The 19,817-nt window shown below is 39.1% G+C and overlaps 1 protein-coding gene across 7 annotated transcripts in view; it reads left to right on the forward strand.

The window, feature by feature from the left end:
* Positions 1 to 4,517: 4,517 nt before the first annotated feature.
* The window catches only part of tp63 (tumor protein p63), a 34,526-nt gene continuing 19,226 nt past the window's right edge, over positions 4,518 to 19,817 (forward strand). For 3 of the 7 annotated variants that reach the window (XM_034880418.1, XM_034880419.1, XM_034880424.1), the window contains exons 1-3: positions 4,518 to 4,570; positions 9,169 to 9,303; positions 9,433 to 9,562. In XM_034880418.1, coding sequence (XP_034736309.1) covers positions 4,518 to 4,570; positions 9,169 to 9,303; positions 9,433 to 9,562 — 318 coding nt within the window. Of the gene's footprint in view, positions 4,571 to 7,629; positions 7,648 to 9,069; positions 9,099 to 9,168; positions 9,304 to 9,432; positions 9,563 to 16,481; positions 16,729 to 19,817 lie in introns of those variants that run through there. The other 4 variants (XM_034880421.1, XM_034880420.1, XM_034880422.1 and 1 more) reach the window with 4 other exon arrangements.

Consider the following 19,817-nt stretch of genomic DNA (forward strand, 5'->3'; position numbering starts at 1 on the left):
ATTTATCATAATAGATCTTAGTCGACTAACAGAAAATGAACCATCAACTAATTTAATAATCTTTGTTTCTGTTAATTTTTAAAGAAGAAATGTCAACCATCACACGTTGCAGCTAATCAAATGGGATGATGTGGAGTAGGTAAAAACCCAGACTTAATGTCTGGGTTTTTACCTGCACATTGTTGGTTGATGTCCGAAGAGTCCCAACACAACACATCACATCCATTTACTGCTTCACAGTGGCAGTTAAATCACATGACGGTAATCATGTGACAGTTGGGATTTAATACAACAGGCTCAGTTTCAAACATGCATGTAGACGTGGAATAGAACTAAGTTTAGGCATCAAACATCTGGCTAATTGGCTGGAAATGAGATGTAAAACTACTGAAATGAGGTCCGTAAAAATTCCAAAAGGGTTAACAGTTGACTTTTGGTTTCACTACTCAGGTGGTTACATTGCACAAGCAATTATGAATTTTAAAAACAAATTATATACACAATAACAATATCTACTAGAATAAAGTAGTGTAATCAAAAATGTAAGTATAAATGGGTAAAGTTGAACTATTACATACAGATAACTTAAGATAAAAATAGAAAAGTGTGGACATTGCAGATAAAAAATATAAATACCAATAAGTGAGATATGTAAGATATGTATGTAGTGTGTCTGTACAGAGATCAGTACAGTACAAATGGTCAGAGAGTAAAATGATTGGATGTAATTTTTTGGTTGCAAACCTAATTATTTTTGAATGGCCTTTACTTTGATTCACCAGTTCCCTCTTACAACTGATCATCACTTGTGAGGTCTAACTGAAGCTGGTTCTACTGGAAGCACTGTTCACTTCTGGCTCGCTGCCTTTGTGCTGCTGTTGCTGCAGGCATGATTGGTTTTCCCAAGGTGACAACAGGATATCAGGTGTAAAAGTCACTGTGACAAAGGACACAAAAAAGTAAGTTGAATCATACCATGGGAAAGTATTTTTTAATTATCTGGGAGTCTGAATATTAATGCGCGAAGTGATTCAGTGAACAGAGATACAGGTTTAACTAGTCACATGGGAAAGCTCCTGCTAGTTTACAACTCGTTTCCTTCAAGCGCCGTTATGGAAGTGCAGGACTGGTTGTATGAGGTAGAAAATATGCCATGCTCTGGGAAATTAATTTATATGCAGCTACTTTATGTGCTGCTGATATTATTTAAAAAGCAGTTACAGATGCATCTTTTAATTCAGGCTTTTATTGGCCACATTGTTGACTGTATTACTTACTTAAATGATTGTTGCCGATGTGATTTATTGGGATTTTTATTGGGTATCGATGGGTTTTTATGTATTTGGCCTGTAACTTTGTTTGTGATAAATGCTATACACATAAACTTACTTACATTCTGAAAGTTTTTCAAATGAGCCACGTAACGGCCTCCTTGAACTTCCCCCACATATTGTATAGTTATATGGGGGGGTGGTTTGAACAATGCCATGTTGCTGGGCAGTTTAATGCAGAGGCTGTAAATTATCACCTTTCAGACATTGCACCGGACACTTGCAGTTTTGACTCATCTGGATTTCCCCTGCATTAGTCACCAACTGGAATATACACACAGACGCACACAAGTATGCACCCACAACCCCCTCACTGTGTGAGAGTGATTGGCCACAGTGCGGTGTATGTGACTGACACTGATAATACATCTCTTCATAGTGCAGCAAACATCGGGCTACTTCATCAGCTGCTCCACCAACTGCTCTGTGGCATCCCGTATGTAAACTCCAGACATTGAAAGGCTGTGTGAACAGGGCCTCAAAAGGCCTTCAGGACAATGAACACACCAAAATTAATGAAACAGATATTGGGCTGTACACTCACTGCACCGGCTGGCTGCCATCTATGGTTTTAACTGCAGATATTGTAGATTAGAAAAAGCTTAGCGCTCACAAATCAGAGCTTTGTGAGAATAATAAGCACATTAGACATATGTGCACTCCTACCGATGACAGTATCTGAGCTGTCACTGACGTAGCTGCCAACTCATAAACACACATACATCTCAAATGAAGTAATAGGGGTTTGGTGACTTAGAGTAATTAATGATGTAAGGGTTTCGGATGTCGCTGTAAATATCAGATTTAATGACATGTTGAGGTCAGTTTGTCCTTGTTATGTTGAGAAGTAGACATGGTCAAAGCTACAGCGTGTGTAAAAGCTTTATTAGTGGATATTTGTTGTATTAATAACATAATAATTGCCCAGAGGTTTGACAAGTGCATTTTTACTGGAGTTGTGAGCAGAGATTAAACTGGGAAACTTTATCTATGAGAGCAAGTTGGTTGACAACAACTGATGTATCCAGCAGTGTCCATGGGGAGTAGTTGCTGAGACAGTCGCAGTGCAGTGTTGTGATTTAATGCACACGATAGCAGCAATGGTGTCGTCTTCAAGGTTTGGTTTTTATATCCATGTATTAACTTTTTACTGTCAGATAATTTGATTAAAAGTGGCAGAGTGGTTGTCCCTCAACCACAAGATTAGCGATTTTTGACCCCATGCCCACCGACCACAGTGACTGACTGCAGATATTGTACCTCTGGTAGAATTTCTGGCAGCAACAGACCAATCCTGGAAGTAGAACGTCGTGGATACACACTAGGCTTGAAGTAAAGAGTTTGTGTCCGAACAGCAGTGGACCGAACCAACCGGCGTCCTGAGAGCAGCTCCAGGCGTGGTGTAGGTGTTTGTGACGCCCGCGACTGTTCAATCAATACAACGATAGAGAAGGTGATAGACAGATGGTTCATCCAATCACCTGCCAGGTATTTTTTTACAAGTGCCTGCCCTTTATCAAACATTTTCCAATCGCTGCTTCTCAAATGGTCATGTGTTAACAAAAAAGTTAAAGTTTATATAAAGTTCAAAGATAGCTGCTAACAGGCCAAACCAAGCTAGTGGCCGTGGTAAACATTAATTGCTGAACATCAGCATGTTAGCATTGTCATTGTGAGTATGTTAGCATGCTGTCGTTAGCATTTGGCTCAAAGCCCTGCTGCAGCGAGCCGCTACTGTACACTCTGAGTCTCGTTTAATATATCTCGAACACAAAATGGATTCACGCATGCTACAGTTTTAATTGGCAATTAGATTCCCCAGATTTAATCCGCAGTGAAGTAAATTGAAGATAATATATATTCCTTATGAACTCTGAAAATATTCAGGCTTGCTTGTTACATAATTGGCTGAGTGTGATTTTCATTCACATTCATGTCATTTTTATCTGAAATCTGGTTTTATAGCAAATGCTTATGCTGCAGTTGATTATATCTTTCAAATAACAGCTGTGAGCCCAGTGTCACGTCACCAGGTTGGCCCACAGTGGACATGTCTGCTGTATCCGTGTCAGTGAGCGCACAGCAGGCAGTCAGAGGCTAGAGAGAGAGAGAGAGAGAGAGAGAGAGAGAGAGAGACTGTATCTCCTTATTAAAAGTACAAGAGAGCAGCTTAGAGGTTTGTGTTCCCTGGATACACCACATCTATTTATTATCATTCCCCCCGCTGTGACCCTGTCTTTTTATTTTAGCCGGCTGATTCATCTGCGGTTCATCTCTGAAAACCACACAAGACCTCTAGGTTTACGGTGTCATACTGTTAGGGTGAGAGACAGAGACTGATATTGAATTGGAAGTATGTGCTACGATGTGGCCCGATACGTGTGCATGCTTAAAAAAAAAAAGTAATGTGGATGTAGGCTACTGTAAAGATGTTTTAAACCGCATCATGTTCTGTGTCTGGTGTGTTCATCTCCGCTCAAGCTTAAAGAGGATGTAGGATCCTTTTCTTCTCGTTTTCTGCAATGACCATCTTGTCCTCCTCAAATGTCTCGTTAGACATTGGAGGTCTTAGAAAAAGAGTATTTCACTTCCTTATTATCAAATATTCGGGTGATTTTGTTGTTGTTTCACTAACTGAATCTTTGCTGACTCGGCACACAATGCTGTTCAGAATGTGATCATGGCAATATTCAGCATGCTTGAAGCCCCCCCGGGCCTTGGCGAGACGTTTGATGCAACAGACCCACAAAGCCACTGGGGAATCTGGGTGGAAATATCCCAACTGGCAAGAGAAACACAGGTAGGGTAGGGTGAGCCTTTCAGGATAGTGGCTAGGGTGGGAGGTGCAGGGTCAAATGTAGTTGCTTGATATCTATATCCTAGCAACTGAGAGTGAGTGATATCTTGTACAAGTGTAGTTGGGGATTGGTCAGAGAGCTGACACAGACCCCTCCTATTTCTAGGCTAGCCTGAGAAAAAATACCTAAATTCAAATTCATCTCTCAAAAGTTCTCCACTCTGCACTGTACCCTCCGGCACTTTAATCAAGGCCTTTATTTATTAGTTTTTTTCTTCTTCATTAGTTTTATTTCATCTTGTAGCTCATGCACAGTTGTTGAAACGTGTGCCTTTATGACAAGCTGATCATTTTGAAGACTTCGGCAAAGTGAAGTTTGGCTTGACAAGATGAATTCACCTTACACAGCTGTGCAGTGTTACCCAGAGTTCCCCTTTCATCGGTAAGTACATACATGTTATATCAACTGATGACTTATTCAAAGAGTTTTCCTCAAATTACAATGTATCTGAAGCCATGTGATTATAAAAACCTTCATAAAAAAAGGTATTAAATCCTGCTTCGGCACACTTGTCTTTATTAACATTGAACTGATTTAACACGGGTTACAAATATGGGAAACGTGTACATTTACACGTATAATTAGCCTTAGACTAGGTTCGGACCTATTATAACTGACAAACTGACTCATTGTTTGACTTGGACTGCCAGCCAGACGGATTCTGTCTGGAGGTCCAAGCGATCTGCCTGGCTCCTCAGCTGCTGCTCTGTCCCGATATATATTTAAGTGCAGTATACTTATGGCAACAATGCATGTGTGTAAAGGGTCATCGGGGGCAGAGTGGCAAACGGACTACACGACAATCACGGTTTCTTGGTCTTCTCCAGATCCTTACTGAAGAGGACTTACGCCTTTTCAATGGAAGTGCATGTTGTGATTCTAAAGATGTCATGATGGATGAATGAATTACTAATTGTAGCACAGTTCTGAATCCGGTATATCTTGGCCCATAAATGTCTAAATAGATTAATACCAAGGTCATGATAACAGGATGCCAGGACATTATATCACTTCTTTGACATCTGAGATTATACATTTAGTTTTAGCGTATTTAAGATTATTTAGGCACCAAGACAAAAAAAACAAGTATATTGACAGAGAAAAAATATTCTCACCATCATTAATTCAATGCATCTAAAACAAATAAAGTAATTATGAAGCAAATAGAAAAAAAAGAAAACTCAATAATTCAACAATTAAATAAACATAAAACATAAACTTCAATTGCTGCTAACAGTTAACTATTGAAACACACAAAATACTGAGATTAAACAATGTATCAATCAATACAAAAAGTAACCAATAAGATCAATTCATCAATATAACAGCTGTCTATCTAGATATCAACATACAGTACATCTCTTATTTGTGCAGTTTTTCAGTATATGTACAGTACATGAAGCAAAGTATTAAATAACTTCATCATAACTACATCAAGCATGTCTAGTCATAATTCTCGTGATCAGACACACGTTCATGTCGTCTTCCAAAGACAAAGTAAATAAATCAAACAAACCTTGATTTTTTCAATACTATTTAGAAGTACAGCTTCCATCTGCAGTACTTCATTTATTTCATTTTCATTTAGTTCATTTTATAATCATTCATATTAAATATACTGTATATGTACATGTATATCATTTTCTTATACCTTGTCCGTGTGTGTGCAATAGTGTGCAGAAACATTGTGTATGTTCTGTGTGCCAACAGTTTTCTTTGACAATCGTACTTTTTAAAATCATCACTGCGCTTTTTTCTGAAGTTTTCTGCTTTGATTGAACCAAAAGTTGAGTACAAAGTTCTACTACCCTGCTACACGTTTAAAACCTATTACATGAGGCCTTTAAATAAAACCTGTTACCAGTCGTGTTTTGGAAGCTTTCAATTTTTTTCTATGGTGTTGCGTTTTAGATTTGATCAGCTTTCAAGGAATCTTTTTGGTCCACTAGTTTTCACCTCCTCTCTCCTTCTTTTTGCATTCCAACCTTAGAGGAATTTGTGCCTGTCCTTTGGCCCCAGAGGATTTGACTTCAGACTGTTTCACTTCTATAAAAGTAAGGGGATGAGAAGAGGAGAAACTTTGGGCCTTTCTATTGTTTTGAAGCCATGTCCCTCTTCCAGCCGGGGCGGGCAGATGGGGGGGAGACGGTCTTAGGCCTTTGAACAAGTGATTAATAAAGACACTGGAGAAGGGCCCCGATCGGTTGGCCTGTTTGTTTTGATTGCATTTTCATCGGTCGGTGTGCCCGACCTGCCAAGAGACAATAGCCGTCCCTGTTTAGTGCTGACCTCTGCCCCAGTCTCGTCTGGGGGTGCTGCACTGTCTTTAAGTGGATGCTGAACAGCCTTCGCCTCAGGCTAACTGAAGGACTCTCTGAGTAACCAGACACCCGCAAGCAGACAAACAACACCCAGAAAAGGGATAAATACATCTATTTGATATTTGAAAATATATTTTAAATATATTTTAAAATAGTTTTCATAATAGATTTAAAAATTGTTATAAAACTCAACCAGAACTGTACCATAGGGTGTCCATGTGTACAATACAAAACTTATGTTTATGGTATGTTGTGATTCAAATTAAGATTTTTCACTCTTACCATGGACATGTTCTACTTATTGCTCTTAGTTTGATGTTTTTTTTACTCTATCCAATACGTTTGAGTTGTAACTTGTACAATTCCAACAGGACCATGCCCACATGGTCTGCAACTGCAGAGAAAACATGCAGCGCAGCTGAAAAGTGTTTAAAGCACATGACATCAGGTGAAGGCTATAGTTTTATTTTGATGAAAATGTGGCTATACATGTTGAACCTGATGCGACGTTTGTGATTATATTCTGGATTTGAACCAGTCAACAGACAATGCTGTGAAACAAAGCTCAACAGTCTTTTAGATAAGTTAATGAGGTGACAGTTAAATGTGTTCTGCCAATTTTAAATAAAAATTTAAGACAAAATCAAAGGGAGATTAACTGAGCCAGAGGTCGGTAGGAGGACCACACCTTAACCCTCCCTTCTCCATTAAAAGAGATTATGCCACACCTGCTCCACCTGCAATTAACCTCGGCTATTTGCTTTGGCTGGACTTATGATGCATGTAGGCTACCATCTGCTACCAAACCCCTAGTCTTTCCATCTTCTGCAGTAATCCTCGTCCGGTGTTGTAACTGTCAAATTAAAACTGTCCGAAGTCTAATATGTTCTAAAGTAGGCTACAATCTTAAATATTTAAGCAATATAACATACCTAATAATAATAAATAAATACATAATTATTATAATAATGAATAATTAATTATAATAAATAAATACAAATAAAAAAGAAGATGTCAGTATCCGCCCTGTGCTGCCGCGACACTCTAGTTTCCATGACAATTAACAATGGCCGTAAAGGCAACAGGAACAGAATCCGACAGGTACTTCTTTGGTTAGTTAAACTCCCGACGCTGCAGGTAACACGGTTATAAGCTAGCATGTCCTACAATAATAAGGTTAGGTTAAATGAACTCCACCACCAAGCCTTAAGGCAGAAATGTATCCTAAATAATAACTTGGCCAGCTAAAAGTACCAATAGTTGTTCTTGTTAACGTTAGCTAGATACCTGTTCAAAATGAAATGAGGCTAACTCTTGCTAAAGATGCTAACATTTGAGTCAACAGTCTGCAATTTACCTTACGTTAACGTTATTAAATGCACATTAAAGCTGCATGACAGATACATGTGTTATATATAATGGTTATTGTTATTGTTAGCTTACTGTTACTTTAACCAAATAAGATTGGCGAAAATATGTTCATTTTCTTAACTAACGCTAGCTTACACGTGTAACGTTACGTCATTTGAAACTCATATTTTAAGTTAGTCAACATATCCAATCAATTAGATTTATATCCTCCTATCATGAAGAGCTAACAGATTTGCATAATGTGTTAATGCATGACCTACAGTGGCAAAGTTTAGTTTCTTTACCCTACCTTACGAGTAAATTGTGAGTGCATTTAGCCTGTCAATATACTATACAATATTCTTTCAAAAGTCACAAACACGTTTATGCATTCATGTGCTTGACATGTTTAATTGACATGTTCAGTGCATTTAAAACAGTGTACTTGTCCAGTTCCAACACATGATGAGCTTGAGAGAAGTCAATTATTCCCAGTAGTTGGACATTATTGCTCCTCTTAAGCACTCAAAGCCTCTACATGGCGTTTATATTGCATAAGCTTTTAAATTGACTATGTTTTAATTTGCTCTCCTACATCTCATTTTTCATGGTTATGTTTGGGCAAACTTAATAAACCTTTATTCTAAATGCAACACTCCATGTGTACCCTCTGCATAAGTTACATTTTTTGCTTCATTAGATATGCCTGTGTATGTCAGGTATTAATATCATTCACCATGCAGTGTTGGGGAATTCCAAAACCCAAAATAGTGCCAGCTTCAGATTATGGCCCCCCATCTCCTCTCGCCCCCCCAAGCCCGTCCAGCTGTACACATACCAGAAGTTGCAGCAGTGCTATCATATAGACTGTGGGGGGAATTCCGCCTGTCTCCGACTGCAGCGTGCGCCACTTCAGCAGGAACAATGGCAGGCTGAGCTCTGAAGCAGGTGTAACGTTTCAGGGGAGCAGGTCAAAGTGCCTCTGTCTGAATGGTGCATAATCACCATTATGTGTAGTACAAATATTCAGTATTATGCAGGCTGACTTCTTCACAATGGAAGGGCTCTTCATGAATGGCTGCCAGCCGGACTCCTCCTCCTCCTCTGTTCCCTTACTGACTGGGTGGCCAAATCTCAGCCCTGCACATCAACATTTATGTTGAATGTTTGCTGACATTGCAGCTTCTAAAACTACCTATTAAAATAGTTTTGCCATTTTTGAAAATGCCAATTCTAAAGTAAGGATTGCTTCTTTGGGATATGAGTAGTAAAATGAAGGTTATTATGGTTGATTCTGTCTCCTTGCAGACTCAGGGACCCTTCGTCTCGTTTGTCCTGGAAAGAGAGCTCATTCCTGACCACCATGTCCCAGAATCAGTCAGCACAGACAACAGACATTTTCAGCCAAGATGTGTTCAATCAACTGTTTGATATGCTGGACCAGTGAGTGAACACTACAAACAACAACTTTGTACTGTAAAGGAAAAAACATACACAACAGACTTAAGCGACTAAGAAAAAAACCTGTATCTCAACCAACTATTCTCATTATAATCTGTCTTTGCGTTTCAGATCTGCCATTCATTCAGCCCAGCCCATTGAGCTGAACTTCACAGACAGTCCAACTGATGTGTCTGCAGGAAATACCATTCAGATCAGTATGGACTGCATAACCATGCATGAGCCAGATGAGACGCTCACTGTAAGTACGTAGGTTTACTGTTCAAGCAAAACACCAGTTTTCATTTTAATGGTCTTTCACTAGCAATTTCTGCTGCATTAGACCTGCCATCATTATAGAGCTCAACCATGGACGTACATTTCATCTCAGGAGCGGGCTTTCTCAAAAGCAATTTTTAAAGGTGACACAATTAGTACAGCAAAATTGCAGGCAGTGGACCTTTTTCCCCTTTTACGTTTGTATTTTTTCACTACTTACACACTAGTTTTAAATATATTTTATTGTATTATTCACAATAATACCTGATGTTGTTTGTTTTTTTAAATACCTTCTGGAACCAGAGTGGACTGTCCCTGTTGAGCTCTAGTATATGACCCTATTCTGTTAAACAAGTTATATGCTAGACAACCAGTAAACATTACTATTCACCTAAAACTATATATTTTTTCTATGTAAACTGAGCTGTGCCTATTGTGTCTGGCAGTACGAACCTCCATCTCATTAAGTGTTGAGTCAGTTCCCTTCACTGACACAATTTGTTCTAGATGGTTTACAAATAGTTCTCTTTTTAAACCTGTCAGTTTTATGCCTTGTGAGACCAAACACTTTACTTTCTAAACCAGTTAATTCTAAAGTACAGACTGCTCTTGTTTACCTTTAAAGGATTCAATAAAAACAGCGTAGTCTCTGTGCAAAATGTACTTTTAGTTTTCATATCAACATTAGAATTTTCCCAGGACAGTTGTGAAGAAGTGGTGCCGAGCTGTTTAACAGCCAGTGAATCAGGCTGGTTCATCTGTTTTTCGTCTGAGATGTTGTCTGTAAGGTGATGATATTATCTCATTCAGCCTGAGTTGTGCTGGAGCTTGGTGGCCCCTCTGAGACAGCTAGCGTTCAGAGAGTCATTGATGGTAGAATGTGCATTTAGACATTTGGATGGCTGATGGGCTTAGTGACTCTACATTTCCTATGTTTTTTTTTAAAGTTTTTTAATCAAAATCAGCTCAAGCGGGGATTCTCAGTAGTTGTTTTTTACATTCACTTTGTATTGCAGTCAAATAAAGAATTGTAAAAAAATAAATTGGTATTAGTTTAGTGGATGTTGCCTTACGTTTTCTTTAGATGTTGATGACCTGTAGTGAGGGACTTCTCTTTGCCAGTTCTGCTGCTGAGAGATGATGTGCATGTTCCCCTCCCAGTGTAGGAATGCTGTTGTCCAGCCAGGGTGGAAAAAAAAGAAGCAAATAAAAATTTTGTTAAACGAGCTGAGTAATGTTACCCTGCACATCCCCCAAGGGGGCCTGTTGCTCTTTTGAACTGGTGATTAATGGTCCCACCCCCACCCCCCACTTTCCTCTACGCCAATGAGGGGCGTGGTGCGGTGATTGGCACGCCAGCAACGTGGGCAGCATCCGTGTGGGGCGAAGAGCTCGCTGCCATGGCTGCTTGCCAATCACTAAGCCATAATCTTTGGTGTCTGATGTGATGAAAAGACAAGGTGGGCAAACCCCCCCCCCCCTCCTCTCCACCCATGTGGAGGTGTGCCTCCTTCATGAGGCATTAGAATGCAGCTCACTGTTTAGTGCCCTGGGGAACGTATTTGTGTTGTGTAGGGTTTATGTTTTTTAATCTGGAATTCCTTTTTCTTCTGGATTTTTTTTCCTGAAGCTGCAGGGCAAAAAATCAACGTAGCACCTGCCTTGCTTGCAAAAGGTCCTAGCTCTCATCTATCAGTATGTGTCTTTTCTGTGTAAAGGTGGGGGGTGGCAACAAGGGGGAGTAGAGGAGCAGGCGCAGGGTAGAATAACATGAAGGAATGTAGCAGAAATAGTGGCAGGAGAAACGCTATATCCTACCCCAAACAGCTGATTTTACACCCAGATAAAGCTCTGATCAGCTGTGCGTGGAAGATGCAGTGTGGAGCAGTGGAACAGACACAGAATAGAGTTGAAACAACTTTGCAGCAGAGTAGCTCAATCAACACACACACACACACACACACACACACACACACAAACACACACACACACACACACACACACAGCTTCTCTGAGATCTAATTACATGTTTGTGTTGGATTTGTGCTTTTTTCACCACACCTTGTGTGTCTTATGGGTAAAGGCTAGTTTAATGTGTAAGCAGCTGATCAGCTTTCTCCACTGTTTCCTAATTTTAACAGAATGTCAATCTAATGACTGAATCTAATGGTAATGCTGTCATCTGAAAAGAATCTGCCACTTGTGGTGCAATAACTTCTGCTGCCATGTCAGCATCGGATGTTTTCGTCATTGTCATTTTCAAAGCGGTCGAGTTGTTACATCCACCTTACCTGAAAAATGTATGTTAGCAGTCCATCTTGCTTTTTATTTGTCTGAAAATGCAGTTGTTTTAGGTCGCTGTACCTCTCAAACTACAACACTAGTTTTACACGTTTTTTTTTTTTTTCTCAAAGTTCAGTAACAACAAGCACAACTTTAACTATAACTTGGATTAGCCGGCTCTGCTATATTAATCCAAAGTAAGCCTGTGCATTAAATACCAGCCATTATGTTAATTTTGTAATTTTGTCCTGCGCCACCAGTTTGCCTCCAGAATGTTAAAAAGTGTTTTTAAAGGTGTAGTTCCAGGGAATGAGTGCCTGTCACGGTTTACTTGAATAACTGTTGAGTCAGAATGAGACCTCATCTCATGATGACTGTTGATGCTACAGCCTGAGCCCCTACTACCCTTATCTCTTGTATTTTCTCTTACTTCTTTCTTACAGCTTAGACCAGACTTAACTTTTGCTTTTATACATCAGCATTATATCATAACAGGTTCAACTGAAAAATGAGTAGGTCACACCCTTTGAGAAAGAGTGCATGAATAAATCCTCCAGCAGTAATCCCATAAATGTCTTTTGTAAAACACCAATTATCAATATCAATTTTTTTTTAATATAAATGTGGAATTTTATTACAATACTTTTCAACATGCATGAGAGTTAAATCTGACTGAGGTGGATTCAAGGGAGAAAAACAAGTCTCTGTTGTAAAATAGTACATTTTGTTCAAAAAGTCAGTTGTTAACTTGAATACATTTAGTTTTTAGTGAGCACATCATTTAAACAGCAATAATCAAGATGTTTAGTTTAATTTGATATCAGAAATGGCAATTCTCAATGATGGGACAAGCCTTGGTTAGAATATACAGTTTTGTTTATTCATTTCTGGGCCTTCTGGGCCTTCTGGGCCAAATCATTCCAATAACTAAGGAGCTTGTAAACCAAATTAGGAATTAAAAGTTAAATCTTTGGTTTTACTATTTACATTTCACTGTATCTGACAACTGTGGCGGTCACTAGAATTTGGCCCAGCAACCGATTAAAAAGTGATTTATTTAAGATTTACTCTTGCATGCAACAAGATAACAACAGAGATGTTGGTTGTGGGACTGCTGTTTGAAAGGATGTTGGAAAGCAGATTGAAAACACCAGAAAGGCAAAACATCTTTTTCCAAAAATCTGCATTTATTTTACCTTAAGTATATAAGTATAGAACAACAAAAATCAATTAAAGCTGAATTGAGTTATTCTCTTTTTTTTTTTTAGATTCAACACATATGTATAGAATTTAAACAAACAACAATAAATGATGTTAAAAATAATAATAATGTTTAAGACACATTAAACAAATTTCCCATCCCTAGTCCTAAGGCCGAGACTTGCTGCAACCAGTGCTTATCTGCAGTCTTTAATGCATCTCGTGTCTAATGTTCACTCAGAAACGTTAAGTACTTTAATCTCCACCTGGATAGTTCTTTGCCTATTGGAAAGAACCTATGTTGGACTTCTTGACCAACATAAGTCCAAAACCAAAACTAGAACTATTTTTCTTCCATTGAAGTGCAAAATAATTTTCCGTTAGTTCCTAAGATGTTTTAAATATCAGTGGTCATTGAGAATGGTTGTTGACAACAGTGAATGTATAAAAATGAAATACTGATTTATGGCATTGCCATCAAGTTGGAATTATCCATTTATGTCTTTGTAAATCAGTGTTTTCCTGACCCCTTAACGGGTATAGTGACTAGCTTGCATTTTCCCTCAGTTTCATAAGCAGCAACATAAGTAAAGAACTAAAACCCTTTATTTGACTTTTTTTGTCAAGTTTAAGGTTAATTAGAAATGGATTGTTGGACAGCACTTTTTTCTTTTTTTATCACTATATGTATATAAATATACAATTTTACAGCTTCAGTTCACTGTGACTTACGGTGACTTATTTGGGGTTTTAAAAACACTTCTGAAATAAAATTTTCACTTATCTTCACATACTTCAAATACTTCACAATCTATTAACAAATATTGTCTTTATCTCAATTTTAAACAATTGAGATAACATATATGTTTAGGGAATGCATCAGTCTCAAATAGCACACAATTAAAAATGGTGTGTGTAAAAAGTGTGATTCGTTTTTCCACTAAAAAAACATTGTTCATTTTCCAGAATAATTATATGAATTGAATCAGTAATACATGTTTATCACAGAAAATAAGGTAAGGCCATTGATTTTCATGTAGAAAAAATGTAACTTGTACCATTTTTCTTCTTGTAAATATTTTCAAATGGGTCAATTTGACCCAAATACCATTCAAGGGTTAAACACAAGCCACATAGCAAATACTAATTAATACCAGATGGTAAATGAGTTTTATCTAAAGCAGCTTAAGTTTATTTCTTTTAAACAGGAGCATTTCAGGATTTGGAGGGCAGTTGATTGTTGGGCTTTAAGGAATTGCCACCCAAGTGATGCTCTCTCTCTCTCTCTCTCTCTCTTTCTTTCTCTTTCTCTTTCTCTTTCTCTTTCTCTCTCTCTTTCTCTCTCTCTGTCTCTCTCTCTTTCTCTCTCTCCATTGACTTCCTGCGTATGTCAGGATGTGGATGGGAGCTTACATTGTTTTCAGGGCAGGTGTCTGTGCCTACCCAGCTACTGCAGCCCGACACTTGATACTAAACTAATCTAGCTGACTTAAGGAACAGGCTCTTTAAAGGGACAAACTTTAGTAAAGCCTATTTTGTCTGAGCCTCTGGATCTGCAGATCTTTAGCTGCGGCCTGTTCCAACTCTCTATTTAGTTTCTCGCCCCTGGAGCATCTGAGGTGATGCTTCTAACAGATGTCAGATGTGACTGCACTGTCTGAGTACAGCGTTTGGAATAGGCAGGCAATATAATACCTGTTAACCAGTTTTAGGGTCCTTCAATTATTAGCCACTGTCCAAAGCCTACCAATGACTTTGTGCCACAAACAAGCATCATTTAAGGATTAGTTTCAGTATTGGTTGGTTGTTGTCTTCTCTGTTTAATTATGGAAGAAAGGCATGACATTTAAAAGATTAGGCTATGTGTTGATTTACAAGCCCACTGCAGTTTATTGCCACCTGAGTCTCAGCTGCATTATATAGATATATAGATATATATTATTATATAGTATTCTAAGTCTGTCCTGCCCTGTTACAGCTACTGTTCTATATTTTACTACAGCCTCACAGTTACGCAGAGTAGTCTAACTGCTTTTCAAATGGCAATGTTGTTTTAACATAATTAGTTTGTTTAGTTAAACTAATTGTCACACTCAAAGGTCTTTATTGAAGCCTGGGTACCTTGGGAGGCCAGTGAATTTGGCCCCTTTAAAGTGTTGATTTGCCTTTGTGAAAGGCTGACCTGTAGGCTCGGAGCCCCAGGGCCTGGCCAGGGTGTGGCGGGTGATTGGAGACGCTGACTTAAGGTCATAGTTGTGCTTAGGTTTTCAGACAGCTTTTAAATTATTCTGACCAGAGGGCAAGAGTTTTAGCCCCCTGTCTCTGTAATAGAAGTGATTTGCCCCACTGACCAGTCTCCGCCTTTCTCATCTATGAGTGCAGCTATCACTATCCACTCATGTTTACATCTGTAGTCTTACTGTACTGCTTATTGCTCTTACAGTATTCAATTGCACATTTGGTTATAAATGTACAAACCTACAGATGGAATTTTTGCTTTTTTAGCAAATAGCTTACGGCGTGGATGAGATTTAATAGCAACTATTTCACTTTTTGTTTCAAAAGCAAGTCTGCTGAAAGGAACAATAAGCTGTTTTTGTGTAATTTGTTGTTTGTAAATTAGGGTTTTTCAATGTTAAATGCAAGCTTTTCAGTTCTCAATGTAAAATATGGAAAATAAATGTGTGAGGCCTAATATATCTTAAATTCATGTGGTAATTGTATTGGTAGGGTCAAATTTCTAGAGATCTGTTCAGGGCTAGCACCGTTGTGCTAGACACAATGCATGTTTCCAAAACAGATCTACATCAGTCATCTCTGATAGATACAAGCAATTTACAGGAGTCACATTGTTCTTCTACATTGGGATTGCTTAGGGGCTGCAGAGGGGAGCAATTCTTATGCTAACTAGCTACTGGAGGCGTACTCTCCCAACCCCAGACTCCACTTCTCACTATGGGGCTGGCTGGCCTAATGGATCTCTCTCAATGTATCAACTCAAATTGGGTTCATCTTATTGTCATCCACACTGATACAATTTTTGGCCATTTGGATTTTTTTGAAAATCATGCACTTGTGAATCTATACTCAAGGATGTATTACTGTGACTAACTTTAAATGAAGTGAAGGGCAGTGCATGACGATAAAAATATTCTGAAGGGATTTAAAGTTGTATGTTTTTGCTGTTACTTTATCTGGATTGCCATATTTGCTTTGTAAGGGAAAGTAAGGGAAATTAAAAATAAAGTAAAAATGCAAGCATACAATCACTGCAATTAGATTGTTTTCTTGAGGTTGATTGTAAGCATTGCTACCAGGACGAAATAGTCATTGGCTGCTCAACTAATACCTTGGAGGAGCCCTGCACAGCTTCAAAGGACGAGTAAGGAGACAGTGCTTCTCCTGGAGATGGGTGTGGACTCAGGTATTGGACAGGTAGCTCCTTAGAGCCCTCCCCTCTCTTCCCAGTATATATGACCTTCCCATAGATTCCTATAGAAGCTTCTGCTTGTCCACTTTGCATCTGTAGTCCACATCACTCTTTTAGAGTAAGGGAAAGAGATTTGTGGAATCCTGGAGCCAGTGGAGCAAACAGCAGCAGCTCTGCTCAATCTCAGCGCCAACATGTTGTACCTGGAGACGGGGTCCACCACATCTTACAGCGAGGTAAGACCAGCAGGGAACTGGTAATAGCGCAGCATCCATCGCACCCGTTCTTTGAGTTGGTTCCCCAGAGCTCCGTCGGACTAATGAAATATCACACAAGAGTTCAAGGCCTTTTTTTTTTGGACTTAAATTGTATGTCAATGTTTTAAATTATCCAAAATCTTCAGTGCATGCGTATTATTTTTCACGGGATATTTCTTGAGGGGTAACCCTGGCTAAATTATGTAAAAGAAAAAAAATAGCCTGTTTTAAACAAGGAAAAGGTACTATAAAAAGACTTAACGCCGGGAAGATGGCTTTGCATGTGACGTGCAGGTGTGTGTGCGTGTGGTAGAGAGCATGGGAATGTAAACAGCTGGAGAATCTCTGTGATTACTCTATGTCCTTGTGTGAAATGGCTGCTGCTGTAGTAGGCTGGGCATTGACTTAGTCCGTTGATGTGATTTATTTGTGTCTGGTTGTTGTTGTCGATAGATTTAAAATGTCGAATGAGAAAATCTGACTTCCAAAAGGCTTTGGAGGGTTTGCATTTTCTGAGACTTTTGTTCCTTTCATGGAAAAGCTAAGGAAAATATAAAGAATGAAAAAGAGAGTAGACAATTATCATAGTGAAGGTAATCTTAATAAAACAATCCGGATATTATTTTGTGCTTTATTTGATTACAAATTTTGAGAAGGATACTCATGGGACCAGGAGTTTACACTTGCTTTTTTGGGAAGCGAGTGTCTTTTTCCAAGATGTCTGACGTTATTAAATGTTATGTTCTTTCACAGACAAAACAAACCACAAATGGCAAATGCCTCAACCTGCATTAAATTTCTTATTATGAAAAAAAACAGAGGTTGGATTCCTATTTTCACTTTGAAAGTGCAAGCGTCATGATTGATTCATCTGTGTTTGCAGCACTCAAGGGTAAACATATAAAGGATGTTTTAAATTGAATGAAATATGAAAAGAAGTTTGTACTGATGTTACTTTCAGATTTTTATTTTATCAGGCAACCTTGCAATATTGTAATTTTGGAAATGGTAAGGTTTGCATCAATTTGATATAACCATTATATTACAGTAGCAAGGAGAAAGATTGAAAGATTTTAGAACGCAACAACCAGGTTGCTTGTCAGTGAAATGCAGGCTTTACTTTTAGAATTGTCAGGATCTCTTCTATGACAAGGCTCCCATCTTTCTTTGTCATCGCTCTGGTGAGCTATTGTGTCGGGCTTCGTGTGTTTTTACCATCTCAATCCTGCACCCAAACAGCAGAGCAAGAGAGCGCTGATAGATTCTCAGATTGCAGGTTGCAGATAGCATCTGTGTCAGGTCACTGTCTTTTAAGTTGTTGAGCAGGGGGTCTTTAAGTGGTGTCCAGCTCCATCCCTCCAGTGTGTAAGGTATCAGGTTCCTCTGTCCTCAGTCTCCAGGGAGCCGCTGCAACCATTAAAATGTGGCTGGCAAGGCGCTGCTGTTGAGTCCACCATCGTAATTGCTTTAATGGTGTGTTGATGTAGATACAATCACCTACTCTGCCCACCCCAGCAGGTATAAGGTGTAGATAGACCCCCACCCAGCCACACCTCGACCCCAAACCCTGTTGAGCCTTTAATGCCTCCCTCCTCTGTGGTCACTCATCCCAGTCCCCTTGATGCTCTTATATGCTGGCCCAAGGTACAGGGAGCAGGTCAGCAGAGAGCTTGGAATGGGAGCTATTCCCCCCTCGGGCCAAGTGTGCTCTGGTTTCTGTCATCTATTGGTCGCCCAAGCTCTGGCTTTGTCAGTGCTCAGACTTTGTGTGTGACCACCCAACAGTAGTGGCAGTAACAGGACAACTTATGAATTCTACGTTTAGTTAAAGTATGAATATGTATCAGTTGCAATCTTAAATTGTAGAGCAAAATTTAAAATGTATGGAGTTATTTATGGAGTTATGGAGAGTTATGGAGTCCCCAGAGGGACTGTTAGATAACAGAATATATGAGGCCTTGTGACACTGGTGGGGATAATAATCAAATTAAAATATCAGACTTCAGTCATAACCACTGAACTGACACAGACCTTGCAGACATTGATGTTTTATCAGCCTTCTACAAGCTGCAGAGGTCAAAGTAAACCTTTAGTCAACTACTATTCAGATATGTCTATAGTAAGACATGGAAGTTTCATTCATTCATTTGGTCATTGGTCTAGCAATAACTATAACAACAACCAGGAATACCTTGAATGCTTCAATATGCCATAGTAAGTAAGTTGGCATTAGCAGCAACTTTTAAATGAGTGCTGAGATTTTGAAATGTCTCGGATATGTGTCCTGGATCATTCAGATTTCAACGTCAATCAATCAACAAGCCATCACTCCTTTTCCTGTTGGCCTGAAATGCTTACCCCAGCATTTTTCTCAGACAAAGAAATGAGCTTGAAGGCCCCAAATGGACTGAACGACCTTTCAAAAACCTGATTAAAGGCTGTTGAGGATGTCAAGGCTGCTGATTTACAATGTTCCTGCTTAGCAGCCTGCCATCCCAAAGGCCTAAACACAGCGTTGGCTATAAACAAGGAATTTTTAAGAGCAGCTAAAGTGGTTATTAAATGGTTGCTGTATTATAGTGGAATCAGATCTGATGAAAGGAAACGTTCCGAAGGCTCGAAACTCCCTCACACAAGCGTTTTAAAGGCTGATATCCTACTTCCAGTCAATTAAACATTAAAACACGATGAGTTAGGTGAGACTCGACTGCTGGGCCTCACTATCCGGTCAATTATGGCTTTATCTTTTTTCCTCATCTTTGATCCTTATATTCATTTAAACCACAAGAAGCATTGTCTAGGGCCCTGTATTTAATTTTAAGTATTCTATGTCAGGCATTCTGCTTTATGTCCCTGCTTTTATCTATGTTTGGTCTCTGGCCAGCATCAGTCTTTTCTTTAGAATAATAATTTGAGATTGATAATTGGTGCCTGTCACATCATCCCCTTTGCAGATGCCTGCATCAGGTAACGGGGGTGGCTGTGTCATCTCTGAACGGCTGAGCGCCTCCGTGCAACTGCAGTAAATGTGTCATATTTCAAAAGAATCACTCTGTTATCATGATCGT

The sequence above is a fragment of the Etheostoma cragini genome, chromosome 9 (assembly GCF_013103735.1).
Source record: "Etheostoma cragini isolate CJK2018 chromosome 9, CSU_Ecrag_1.0, whole genome shotgun sequence".
Taxonomy (NCBI): Eukaryota; Metazoa; Chordata; class Actinopteri; order Perciformes; family Percidae; genus Etheostoma; species Etheostoma cragini.